Source organism: Styela clava, chromosome 5, assembly GCF_964204865.1.
Source record: "Styela clava chromosome 5, kaStyClav1.hap1.2, whole genome shotgun sequence".
NCBI lineage: Eukaryota > Metazoa > Chordata > Ascidiacea > Stolidobranchia > Styelidae > Styela > Styela clava.
This window is the reverse complement of record NC_135254.1, coordinates 924910-939555: the sequence shown is the minus strand read 5'-3', so window position 1 is coordinate 939555 and position 14646 is coordinate 924910. Positions and strand designations below refer to the sequence as shown.

Below are 14646 nucleotides of genomic sequence, written 5' to 3'. Positions count from 1 at the left end.
ATGCCCCCAATATTTTGATTTCATCTTTTTTTACTTCAATACCCTTGTAGTCTGGGCCAATGTTCCAATCAATTGCATTACCACACAATAAAATTTTACATTTCTGTTTGTTAATTTGTATTCCCGTACCCATTTTAAAGTGGTTTAATATTGCAAGACTTTCATCAATAGAGGCCAAATTTGTTACCGTTAAAGTTGTATCATCTGCATACCCTTTATAGATCCAGTATCCCCACTACAATTCCTAAATCCTAAAATATTTCTATTAGATTTGATATTAGTTGCTAATAGCTCAGCTATAAACAGATATAAATATGGTGCTAAGGGGCATCCTTGTCTCACTCCTCTTGTTAGCAAAAAATCTTGAGACAGGTATCCATTGGTAATAATTTTTAAACGAGTGTTACGATGCAGAATTTGAATCCATTTTAAAAAATATTCGCCGAAGCCCAATTTTTGTAAACGTCGTATTACTAATTCACGGTCGACCGTGTCATATGCTTTCTCTTGGTCGATAGAGAATATAATAAGAGGTAGATTTTGTTGATCAGCCCAGAAGATGTCATCCCTAAGAGTTATCAAATTTTCATGAATCACCCTGCCAAAAATAAATCCAGTTTGATCTTGTCCAATTAGTTCCGGCAATACATTTTTTAATCTATTTGCTAATAATTTTGCTATGAGTTTATATTCAAAATTTAACAAGGATATTGGGCGCCAGTTTTTTAAATCATCTTTGTCTCCACTTTTATATAAAAGTGTTATGACACCTAAAGCTGAATCGTGACACATTTCACCTATATTATGAAAGCTTTTATAAAGAAGAAGTAGAATCGGTTTGAGTTGTTTCCAAAATTTAGCGTAAAACTCTTTCGTCAAGCCATCTATGACCGGTGATTTGTTATCTTTCATATCTCGGAATGTTTCATCCAATTCTTTATCCGTAATTTATCTTTCTAAAGAGTCTTTTTCAAGATTTGTCAATTTTTTTTCAAATTTTTGGATTAAGCTATTTTGGGATGTTTTATCAATACTTCTATTCTTACTGTATAACTTATGATAAAAAGAAATCTGAGTATCTTGAATTTCTTTCAGAGAGTAAACCAAACTTCCATTCGTCTTTCTCAGGGCTCTAAACATACGCTCCTTTCCATTTGATTTCTCTAAATTCAAAAAGTATTTGGTAGATTTTTCACCTTTTTCTGCCCACTTTATGCGCGACCTTATAATTGCACCATTGGTTTTAGTTTTATAATGCAGTTTAATTTGTTTTTCTAGTTCCTGTACCATTTTCGATATTTCGTCATCTTCAATGTACCTTAACATTTCATCATATGCTATCCTGTATTTGAGTAATAGTTCTTGCTCTAATTCATTTTCCTGTTGGTATTTTATTTTAGCACAGTGTATCGCCCATGTTTTGATTTTCTTTTTACAAATATCCCAATAAGAACCCCTCTTTGATTCATCTAGTAGTTTTAATTGGAAGTGCCACTTCTTCAAAATTGCAATAATTCCTTGACAGAATTCCTCAAATTCCAATAGCCAGGGCCATGTTTCATGTTAGTTAGGGAAGTATGACAGAAAAATGATCAGATATTGCATTCATCTGAATCTGGACATTTTTTACATTGACTGTTTCTATACATGATATATACCATCGATCCAGCCTGCTTTTATATACATAATTGTTATTACATTTTTGCATCCAAGTATATTGTTTCGTTTTACTGTTAAATTTTCTCCAAATACCAATTCTGTATTAGGTTTTGTATCTTTTTTGTACTGCTATCTATTCTATAGTTTTGTTCTGGGAATTTATCTTTTTTATCCAAAACACAATTGAAATCACCCCCCATAATAATAGAATATTGTGCATTTCCTATTTGACTTACTAATTCTCCTATTTTATTGTCTATTAATACAAACAATTCAGATCGATCATGGCACCTATTTGGAGCATACACATTAATCAAAATAATATTGGTTTCAGAAGATTTCCACCATACTATTATAAATCGACCATTTTCATCTATTTCCACTTTTTCAAAATCGATGTCAATTTTATTCGAAAATAAGATGCCTACACCGGAAGAAATATTAGAAAATGTAGTCCAAATTGCATACCTGCCTCATTCTTTGGTCCATTTGGCAGATTCTACTTCGCTTTCACAGTGGGTTTCCTGGAGAAATGTAATATCCGCTCCAGTTCGTTTCAGATAATCTAGTACTGATTTACGCTTTATATGCTGTCTGATACCTTTGACATTAAATGTCAAGAGTGTAACCGGTAAATTATGCATAGCGGACTGCCTAATCCCCCTGCCCTATTGATATATGAAGTGAAAATAAAAAAATTAAAAAAAAAAAAAGTACTTGAAAATTGATAAAACTGTTGTAGTTCGGCTAGAACGAAACCTGTTAGTTCATCATCATTATAATAATTTATTAGGTTTTAGGGAAGTTTATCAATACTGATTTATTTATGAGACTTGAGTCAACAATTTAGGCTTATCCAAGATATTTTCTATTGTTTCCATGTTTCGTGTTGTCCCCATGTCCCCATGCTTCTCCTTGTATTCTTTCATTCAGTCTGTCAGATCCTTCTGGTCCTTTACTACGCCCGCGGACAGGCACAATTCCACATATATAGACTGTTTCGGCTTTTTGCTTCGCTTTCTTTATCATGTTTGTTATGGCTTTCTTTTTCTTTGTGTATAGGTATGGACTAATTTCGTTTGTTCCGGTGTATATTACAATTTTTTCAAATTTCTTAGTTTGTTTTTCCAAAATTTCGGCAGTATCTGCAAATTTTCCTCCAAGAACATGTGCAGTAAAAACTTTTGATTTATCTGTTTTATGTTTCAAGCGCTTCACTTGTGAGTCTCCAATGAGAAGAATCTTCTGACCTTGAGACTGATCCGAGATGCTTGTTGCATTTCGCTCATCCACTGTTATGGGATTTCCTTTTTTTCTGAGATTGTGTAGCTTGTTTAGGTGTTTGACTACTTTGTTTTTTTTTGTAGAACTATTAACTCGTTTACTGCTGTTATTGATTTTTGCTTGGTTTTTCAGTTCATGTTGTATTTCAGATATTGTTCGTTGTGACTGTGATCTGGCAATCAGTTCAGGGGGTTGCTCTGTTTCTTTGTTGTTTGTAACGACTATATTTTCTTGAAGATTTGTTACAGTTTTTTGAATTAGTGTCTCTGTTGTATTGTTGGTCGGCTGATTATCTTTATCAGGTGATTGTGGAGCTTCGTTCATATTATTTTTTTGTTCTCGCTTTCTTTTTAAACGGTCTTTTTCCAAATGTGGCTTCCCTTCTCCACCACAGTATCGACATCGCTTTCTTCTAGGGCATTGCTCCACCTCGTGTGTTATCGAGTGACAAATATAGCACCAATTGCAGTATTTTTTAAAATTTTGAGGTCTTGTTGGATAGAACACATTAATTTCTTCACCAGTATATTTCTTTGGTAGTCTTATTTTGGGGGTAATTTCATTTTCTAGGGTCATTTTGCATCTTCTTGTGCCATTCTCCACACCATCTTCATCAATATCTCTTTTTATGTGTTTGACTTGTCCGAATTGGGTTAAAAGTTCAGTTATTTTAGTATCAGGTATCTCTTGTGGTAATTTACTAATAGTTACATTTGTATTATTTGAGAATACCTCTTCAGGATAGGCTGTATATTCTTTGCCTTCAAATTCATATTTTACTCCATTCACCATAATTTTTTCGCACGCTTCTTCAGTCTTGAATTTCACTCTCCAGATGTTGGATAGTGGATAGATACAAGATATACATCCTTGACCTGCATTGTTATATATCAGATTTTTCACTTGGTCTTTCTCCATCCATGTACAATTGTCGAATTTTATGTTCACTGTATTAATTTGCTCCACATTCCCATCTTCATCTTCATCGTCGTCCATAATGAACGTTTTTGTCTGAACGCTTTATAAATTGACTGTGTTCCAGACAACTAGTTTTGTATATTACGGTTATTCAATCAAACAGCGCAAGAGCCTCTTAATCAAATCAAATCCAGACCACAACCCGCGCCCGGTCCTACCACAGTCCTAACACAGCGACTCACGCGCAAGGCGGGGTACACGTATCAATTTTATTCTTGTCACTCTGACATAAAACAAAATAACGACGCCATGAGGAGACGCCATTCCGATGAAGTCCTTGAACAACCCATGAGGCATTTCACCAGAACGTCGTGGCATGTTGCTCTTTGACCCCGTATTGCCATGGCGATGACAACGAGGAGAGTTTATTCTACGTTAATTTGCTGTCTTTGCACAGACGGTTTTTGGTGTATTTCGTTGATTTTGCCGGATAAAACCAAGCTGAACGGCAAAACCATGACGAGCTGACGCGCATTACTCGAAGTAATAACAATTTATTATAAATACCATAGAATTCTTCCCACTACAGTCTACAAGACTAGTTGAATCTAATATTTTTCTCCTAACTGACTATATTGTAGGCCTACATATTGTCATTGTGTGTTACCGTGTTTTTTGTCATAGTTTTATTTGTATAGCGTATTTCATGTCTGTTATTCTATTATACCGCAACAGTCCTAAACTGCTGTTATGATTGTTAGGGGTGCATATCGCGTATCTGTGTCTTAGGTCAGTGAGGTCTTGAACATGTATCTCCTCTCGTTTTTACTGTTTAAATATTATGCAGATATTGTTACATTTTTGGGGCAAATAAACATACATACATAATCATATTCATAACAGTTGTTCGTCTTCATTACCTGAACAATATAAATAAAAATACAGGGTTAAATCTGAGTATACCGTTGTATATTGATGAAGTGGCGCGGCGCTGTGGCTCAACGAGCTAAGCGTTAGGAATACGCTCGCCACCGCACCTTTAATTACTCTGCGTGCGTTCGCAGGTTCGAATCCCATGCAGGGATGGTTATGTGCGAGAGGATTGCTGGACTCCTCGCTGTCGTTGGGTGGTTCACGTCACCGCTGGTCGGTTACGGCTTCCTCTACCACCAAGTCTATGCTTCCGAAAACAAACAATACAGTAAAACTAATCCCATACCCGACTTGGAATGGTAACCGGACGAGAGGCCGTGGTTCGCCATATGGATAAGCCGTCTTATCGGCTTTCCTCTCCACCGGGATAAATATGTAAATCCTATCCTCCTATCCTATCCTAAGTGAGCTAGATATTGAAGAAGCAAGTTTGACCTCGGGAATGACCAAACCGAATAATTTGTATTGATTTTTCTGTATTCTATTTTTAAATCACATGAAACCCAATGTATATTTGATTATTTGAATTTGGAAAAGTAAAACAGTAGAGTAATTTTAGTTTTCAAAACTTAAATGAAGGCTCTTTCTGTCTTTTGACTATACTTCGATTGTGATTGCATATTGAACAGCCTTGCTCTGCTCTAAAATCATGTGACACTCGTTTTGCCTGCATGGACCAAGAAAATAATTTGTTATATATGACTAACAATAAAGTTTTTGGCGACTACCGGATTGTTTGATTATCTAGTTGTCCGAGTATGAAGTCTTTTAACTACCTAGGTATCACTGTGTGACCTTGCTTTGAGAGCGTATTTAGTAAATCTTTATTACTGGAGAACTATCTGCGAAATGGATATTACATGAGTTTGTATTGAAGTATTGGATAATTTCTAGTCGGAAATACTATCATCAAGAAAAATAAATCTGTAAATGGGATTCCTGGACTCATCATGGTAGGGATATCTCTTAATTATACCTGTTTGAATATACTTGTTGTTTATAGCAATATTCGAAAGCCTAAGATAGTGACATATATTCTAGGACAGGGTGGTCCAAACCCAGATTCATTATCTGTGGCCTGCGTCGCATTCGCAGAGTAATTAAAAGTGTTGTTTCATCATAAAATTAATGATAAAAATGTCTTGGCATATCGTTACATCACTAATGTCACTAAATTGACTAGTGTTATGGTTAGCTGAGGCAACTAGCAAAGTTAAACGATGTGTTTGGCAGGCTAAGAAAACTGGAAATTGAATATGTTCAATTAGCCAAGGTTGGCTATGCCTGATAACTAAACATTATTAATGTTATGGACTAACATTATATTTTGTCTAATGTTATTACCTGACAATACATGTTGCAACCAGCCTAAACAGTATTGCAAAAAATGCTATTTTGGTCTACATCAGGGGTCGCCAACCTTTTGTCGCTCGCGGGCCCGCACATATTTTTAGAATGTTGAAAACCGAATGGATGATACTTTTTATAATTAAAAATCAAGCAGTGATACATCTCTAGAATAGAATAGAATGGGATCCAAAAACCAGCTGATTAAGCTGTGAAGCAAATACTGTCAGCTTCAAGGAATCTTATAAGTTTGCCATTCTGGAATTAGGATAAGCTAGGATAGGATTTACATATTTATCCGGGGGAGAGGAAAGACGGCTTAACCATGTGACGATCCACGGCTTTCAGTTACCATAACGATTAGTTAGTTATTTGTTTTCGGAAGCATGGACTTGATGGTAGAGGAAGCCGTAACCGATCAGAGTTTACGTGAACCACCCAACGGTGTAGAGAAGTCCAGCAATCCTTTCGCACATGCCCATCCCCACATGGGATTCGAACCTGCGCACCCACGCAGAGTAATCAGAACTTTGGTGGCGAGCTTATCCCTAACGCACGATGAGCCATACCGCTGCGGAAAACTGTTTCCTGAATAATAATCACTTATAATTGTGTATGGACTGCATTACTAGAGCTTGCTAATACTTATTATTGGTTGTTCAGTTTTTTATATTTTTCTTTTTCATATAATTGTGGAATTGATTTAATTTTACTAGTTTTTGCATTTCTTTCTATTTTATTTGCATGGTATTGTGTCAGGTATATTCAATGTTTTTATGCCTTTTTGGTTAAGGTGGGTGGAAATCAACTATTAAATTTGCCCCTGGGTGCGACTCTATCTTGGGTATTGGAATATGTAATATTTATTTACCAGCTGCCACATTAATAGTAACTGTACAAGAGCAATCACCGCTCGTAGTTATCTCCAGCAGGATTCGAACAAGATAAGCAAAATCATATATGCACTGTCATGCCTCATTGATTCTACTCGGTAGGTTCAAATGCCACCAAACCCGATTGTACTGGAATATTCTGCACAAACCTGGGTGGTATTTTACTTAGTTAGTTTGCTTGGTGGAAACCTTTGTGCACTTTAGTGTTGTCGAATAGGTTTAGATTTCTTCGAAAAACTTACCGGTAGGTTCTTAGGTTCTTCCTTGTCCATATACCTGTTTGAAAAAATTTAGTTTTAAATAATTTTGTATGAGGATTTTTTTGGTTGTATTACATTTGCATGGTATTGTGTCTGTTAGGTTTTAGCACAGTGTTTGGCAAATGCTCGGGTCGCGAGATGTTAGAAATATTTTTAGCTTACAGACCCTGAGTTAGGTGATATTAAGCTGAATAGTATGTCCGTAAGTGGTTCTGAGCACAAAAAAAGAACTCTGGAACTGGGCTTTTAGGATAGGATATGATTTACATGTTCATCCTGAGGGAGAGGAAAGCCGATAAGACGGCCTAATCATATGGCGAACCACGGCCTCTCGTCCAGTTACCATTCCATGTCGGGTATATGATTAGTTAGTTATTTGTTCTCTGAAGCATGGACTCGATGGTGGAGGAAGCCGTAAGCGTCCAGCGGTTACGTAAACCACCCTACGGCGGCGAGGAGTCCAGCAATCCTCTTGCATATAACCATCTCCGCGTGGGATTCGAACCTGCGAACCCACGCAGGGTAATCAGAGTTGTGGTGGCGAGCGTATTCCTAACGCTTAGCACGATGAGCCACACTGCCACGCCGCTTGTGCTGAGTTAAATGGAATTTTAAATACTTTACTGCTGGTTGTTATTTTCAGTTCAAATCTGTATCTCGGTCAAAGTTTCAATTTTGGGGTGCAAGCACTTGTGCACTGAGACCTGTGTTCCACCATGATTAAGGCCTTTTCAACAAGAGCCATGATATTTGGCAACAATTTTTATGTGTGGGCAGTCGATCTGGAATGCTTTTCCTTTTGTAAATGGAAAGTTGGGATAATTACGAAATGTAAGCAGTTGGTTAGAGAAAGTGAGATTTACAGAAATATTGCTTTATTTATCTTTTGTCATTTCGGATCATATTTTGGTTTTAGTTTGCGGTACCCCCCGAAGTATGTGTACCAGGTTAGGGTTAGGCCATAATTTCAGGTACAAATACTACGGTAGTCACGTGTCTAGTCTCCGAACTCATAACAAAGGCCATAATTTGTTTATGCAACGGCAGGTGATTTTCTTTTGGTAAAAGGAAATTGTTCTGGATTAAATACTTACCAGGCTTTAGGAAGCTGGTTGGAGAAAGTGAGATAACAGAAATATTGTTGGTCACGATTCGTGACTCATGAATGTAACATTTTTTACAAACATACAAACCATCTCAGCTGCATCAGATGTCTGTGCACAAATGTAAAATACAAATTAAACCAGGATGGGCTAAATAGGCCTATAGTTTTATACAGACATACTGATACACAAAAATTCTTCAGTTTAAAATCAAGAGTGGGAATTGTTGTCTTGTTCTAGAATAGCAATGCCATTCATCACAGTAAAACCATAGTAGCTTATGTCGCATTTTTCAGAAATTTTTATTTTATTTGTTGTCATTTCAGATGATATATTGGATTTAGTTTCGAAGCTGTTTTAGTTTTGATTTCAGATAGAGTACTTTCGAAGTATTTGAACCAGTATCGCGGACACCGGAACACAGTATGTGTACCAGGTTAGGCCATAATTTCAGGTGCAAATACTACGGGAGTCGCTTGGCTAGCCCCCGAACTAAAATTGGAATGAAATTATGGTCCAACCCTAACCTGGTTTACCATGTTCCGGTGTCCGCCATCTTGGTTCACATACTTCATAGTACAGGAGTAAATTGGTTCTACTGCAGCGATTCAGGTTGTAATTACCTCTTAGTAGTTGAAGCTAACGAAGTGCTCAACCCAATATTCACTCTTTCTTGTATTTCTGTTCCTCTCAATACAATCTGTATTTTGCAATACAGAAATAGTATAGAAGTATCTCCAATTATCGGAAACATGAGTGACCGACTAGAAGATGTAATCAGAGGATGTGTGAGACAATTTGCCTCAACTGTTGATTTCACAACCTTCGCACAATCTGGGAACGGACTCTCACTCAGTGTGCAAGATGTCACTACGATCATTGAAAACCACAGATTCTCTGTTGAAGAACAGAAGAAGAAATTGTTCTGGCTTTGGGTTAATAGAAACCAACCGAATGTAACTGCACAAAGGATAAGAAATCTTGTTACGCAATACTATGCGCTGGAACAACAAGGCGCTGCCGCTCCTATTGAAAGGCTTGAAGATGTTTTTCAAGATGTTGCTAAACGATTTTCATCCAAGGAATTCAAGCAGTTTGCGCAGTTTGCAAGATCAGGGCAAGGATTATCACTTGGAGCACATGAAATAGACGAGGTCATGGAAGATTATAAATATACAAGAGAGCGCAAACTTAAATTACTGTGGAAATGGAGGCATTCTAAGTATCCGAATACTAACAATGCAGCAGTGATAGAAAGAATAAGAGCAGTGGTTGGACTTTATGTTCAAGATGCAAATCAAGTAGAGGAAGAGCAGATCATTCAGGAAGATGGAGACAGAATGTTGGAATCATTCAAAAAACTTTCTGTGAAACCAACTCAAACAACTGAAGTTTCAGAAGAAAAAGAATTTCTTGAAGTCGTGAAAAATTATACAAAGCAGATGTTGGAATCTAGATTGAAATCCGCCAGTGAAAAAACAAAAATGGATGATTTTATACTTCCCAGGGTTACCGAGTTCAAGGAATCGGAATCCAACAAACAGAGTAGTTTGCAATCAGTGGATATAAAAAAGATCCATTTTGATAACTCAGTCAACCGTGTGATGTTGCTAGGCGACACAGGTTCTGGAAAAACAACATTTTCGATGAAATATGCATTGTCAGCACTGGAAAATAAATTAAACTTTTCGAATGAAATTAAGATGGTCTATTTTGTGGATGTCACTAATTTACAAGGTGATTCTCAATCAACTGCTTTTGATCTTCTATTCGTTCAACAACTTGGTTCGAAACTTCCAAAACACCTTCATAAAGTTGGACAAGAATGGTTTGAACAAAATTCAAAACATATTCTGTTTGTAGTTGATGGGTTGGACCAGACTCAGAAGTCTTTTGCAAATGAATATCGAAGAATTGGAGTGGACACTCTAGCGGAAACCAACACTATTCTTGCTAATATTTTATCCGGCCACATGTATCCAGGAATGAAGATTTTGTCAACGACTCGTTGGAATGTTTATTGGAAGTTGCCTCCAGATCTCAAGGCCACCTTGAATCTCACCTTAGGGGGATGGGATGATGAAACACTGAAACTTCTTGTTGAAAAGTTATTCAGTCCTGAGGCAAGAAAAATATTTGATGATTTGAGACGTAAAGCACCAGGTTTTGTTTCAAACCCGATGTTTTTTTTCTACTTGGTTCGGGTTTTGAAAGATTTCCAAGAAATCGATGTTGATACTTTAACAAATCTGATGGTTTCTGTTTTGAAACTTTTTTCAGGATCTCATCATGGACTAAATGTTGGAAGTCTGTTATTGGAACTCATGAAGTTGGCTTACCACGGAATGATAGAGAATCGATTTGTTTTCACTGCAAGCTATATTAGATCACTTAAGTTGAATATGAATGACATGCGTGGTCTTGTTGAGATGGATGCTGACACTCGATTTGTTGAGTATATTGCGGGTGACGACGACATCAGCTTACGGTTTCCACACCAGAGTATAGGAGAGATACTTGCTGCCCTGTATGCCTGTACTCTTGATTCGGATGAATACAAGAAGTTTATCGAGAATTATTATAATAAACCAGGAATGGAAGTCGTTATAAAACATACTTTTGGAATTATTCTCAACAAATCAACTTCAGAAAAAGCAGCAAAATATCTTCCTGATAACTTGCATATCAAGTCTGAATACCTGATGGGCTTCTTGGATAAATTATTGAAAGGAAGAGTCATTTCAGATAAACGAGTCGTGACTTTATTGCATGAATGTGGTCCTGATGTGATCAAGAAAGTTTGTTCACAAATAAAAGAGATGGATTTGACGTCAGTCCAACCCTCAGATCAGCATGCAGTGATGTCTGTTGCTGAGCATAGTCCTTCACTTCATACTTTGAAACTATTCAATTTGGAAATACATCCTGAAAATTATTCTTCCCTGCAACATTTGCTTGGTTCTGTGCAGAATATTCATGTGTATTGCTTCAATCTTATCAATTGTGACTCTGAGAATCTTCGAATCCTGGATGAAGTCGCGATGAAGGGAAACCTTAAGATTGGGTGGATCCTAGAGATAAGTGAAAGTCCAGCACTTGAACCTCCTGGTTATTATTATGTAATTGGATTGGTTTATCATGGTGGTGCAGAAAGTTTTTTAATGAGTGACTGTGGCCTGAATGCAGAGAAAATAAGTAAGATGAATCAAGCAGTCATTGAATATGGTGTCAAGTTGAATTCATTGTATATTGTAAAGGATCCTAACATGGATGCAGAAGCATTTCAACAATTGCCTCAAATATTAGGGAATGCAAAGACTGAAGATCTCAAACTGAATGACTGTGGCCTGAATGCAGAGAAATTAAGTAAGATGAATCAAGCAGTCATTGAATATGGTGTCAAGTTGAATTCATTGGATATTATAAAGGATCCTAACATGGATGCAGAAGCATTTCAACAATTGCCTCAATTATTAGGGAATGCAAGGACTAATAATCTCAGACTGACTGACTGTGGCCTGAATGCAGAGAAGATAAATAAGATGAATCAAGCAGTCATTGAATATGGTGTCAAGTTGTATACATTGTCTATTTATGGGAATCCTAACATGGATGCAGAAGCATTTCAACAACTGGCAAAGTTTCTGAAAAATACTGAGGGGAAGAATCTGCAGGCACATCATTGCACTCCAACAAGTGAGCAGTTATCAGCTCTTTGTTCAAGTTTAGAAAATGAAGATGTCGAGTTGTCTAACTTATACCTGCGTAGATCAACTACAGAATCCCTCACTGATGATGAACTGATGATTGTTTCCAGATTGGTTCAGAAGGTGGAAAAGCTCAACTTCTCTTGTCAAAAGTTGTCCAAGTCAAAGATGGAATTTCTGAGGAAGGAAACTTTGAGACTTTGTCCAATTGCAAAGATAAATAGTGGATCATGGGGTTTCCGTATAAGTAATCCAATCGTGGCCCAAGCTCAATAGAATTAACTATTTGTTCAAAATACTTTGAAAAATTTCAGAACGAGTTTTCAAGCATGAAGCATCGAAAGCTACTTCACAAATATCCAACCTATTTCCAATTATCTCAAAACCACGAAATACTGTTGAATACCGGGCAAATCTGCATTTCATTTCTACACTTTAAATCAAGTAATTGGACTAATATTACTACTTACCGGTACATTTTCATTCTGAAATAGTGCGATAATTGGATTTTCTTTTTGAGGCTTCTTATTCTATATATTTTGACTCTCACTTGATAGAACAGCCACTTGGACGTGCTTAACCTTAAATTAAACTGAAAATTACTGAAATCCTTAATTACTGTAGCAAGATATTTTCAGTGTGTGTTTGTAATCTTCAAATGTTTTTATTAAATAGGCTTTGTAATTTTCATGGAACTGATTAATAAGGTAAAATTAAATTTCATATCTTTATCCTGTATTAATTTTTGAGTTCCATTATATACATAATCTAGCATGTTACTCGGTGTTCTATTCAAAATATATATATCAATTCTTATTACCGTGGTCATTTTAAATTGTATAATAGGTTTTGTAATATTTATGCTCTCGATTTATGAAACTGTTTTATGGGGTAAAATCAAATTTATCATCTTCAGCCTGTAATGATTTTTTATCCTCAATATATACCCAATCTAACATGGTACTCCCTATTCCATTCAATATATTCCAATTCTTATATCCTCCAATTACTGTGGTAATTTTAAATTGTATTCATAATGTTCAAATATTTCAATTTTTATGCAACTGTTTTATGAGGTGAAATTAAATTTATCATCATTTTCCTGTAATACTTTTTGATCCCTAATGCAACCAATATGTCACAATTCTATTTCTAACCACTGCTCTATGTTGCTGAAGCATATCCCCCATATTCATGATGCCACATATATTGCCACATGATGCCTCTTGTATAATTTAACATATCCAATACATTCTTTTATTGCTGTGAATATTGACTAATCTGTGTGTTCTTGTGATTTTAGCTTACTATAGGCGATGATATATTAAATCACATTTCTACAAGAGCATTTTGGGATTCATAACTCATATAGAGATGTAACCTGGATATACTACACACTTACCTACTGGGAGTAGCTGTACCTGGATATACTGTGCATATTGAGAGTAGCTGAACAGTCCGGTGAATGAAACGAGTAAGTCTTGAATGGTTTTTATATTCAATTTTTTGATGGATTTCCAAATTTCCAGTCAAATTTTCTTTGAATTGAAACTGGTTTCGTAAAGAGTTAAAAACATAGTAAATGCTCGTAGAGGGAGAATGTTCAATAAGTGGTCACATTTGGGCACAAAACTCTGTATTTTAAATATAATTTATTTTGGAGGTGTTTTTCTGGAGGCAATATCGTTTTTCTTTTTTTCTGTGTGCTCACCCATATATATTTAAGGGTCTATTCCAGGGATGTGCGACCTTCTAAACTCAGCGTGCCAGTTAATGAATAATAATCACCTTCGCGTGCCAATATTTGTATCTGTTTGGTTTGCATAGTCAACTCCCTGATCTGAATAGTAAGCGGATAAGGAACAAATTTATTGTATTGGATAACGCAAACGGAAATTAGGTTACAGAGATTTCGGCATACAGCATTTCTACATTCGACCAGTCTTTGCACAACTTAAGTAATATGTATGAATGCCACTCACGATTAGTTTTGCAGCCAGAAACAATATAATTGTGACAATACTAAGAAGATAAAAATTCATTTCGATACAGCTGCAGTATGTGTACCAAGATGGCGGAGACCGAAACATAGTGTGTGTACCAGTTCAGGGTTCAGGGCCTTAATTTCAGGTATAAATACTAAGGGAGTCATTTGGCTAGTACCCAAACTCATAACAGAACTAAAATAAGGAAAATTAGAATAAAAATATGCCCTAACCTGGTACACATACTACGTTCGGGTGTCCATCTTGGTACACATACTACGGGAGCGCCTTTATTTCATCTTTTTGTTAGGGCTTCATGTAGCTCACTGTGAAATGATGAAAATTTCTGCTTCCGTGTCTTCAACGTAACTCTCGGTTGCATCTTCTTGCGGCAAAATATAAACATTACTATAGTCCAATACAGTGGTTCCCAACCTTTCTAACCTAGCGGACCAGTAAAATTAAATGTAATCGCAGACCAGCAAAAAAAAAGGAAATGACCGGAACGGATAATATATTGCAATTTCGGGCGCTCAATATGATTCCAGACTAAAGAG

General features: G+C 36.3%; 2 protein-coding genes across 2 annotated transcripts in view; one reads left to right on the top strand and one right to left on the bottom strand.

The window, feature by feature from the left end:
• LOC120344546 (E3 ubiquitin-protein ligase PPP1R11-like) overlaps positions 1–14646 on the bottom strand; it is an 85848-nt gene that overhangs the window by 58483 nt on the left and 12719 nt on the right. The gene's annotated exons all lie outside the window — the stretch shown is intronic.
• On the top strand, positions 8990–13407 carry LOC144423027 (uncharacterized). Its single transcript, XM_078113189.1, has one exon. The coding sequence runs from the start codon at positions 9150–9152 to the stop codon at positions 12378–12380; it is 3231 nt and encodes a 1076-aa protein (XP_077969315.1). The 5' UTR covers positions 8990–9149; the 3' UTR covers positions 12381–13407.

What these genes read in the sequence shown, in the direction of transcription:
- LOC144423027 (XM_078113189.1), top strand. Translation starts at nt 9,150, where the DNA reads ATGAGTGACCGACTAGAAGATGTAATCAGAGGATGTGTGAGACAATTT.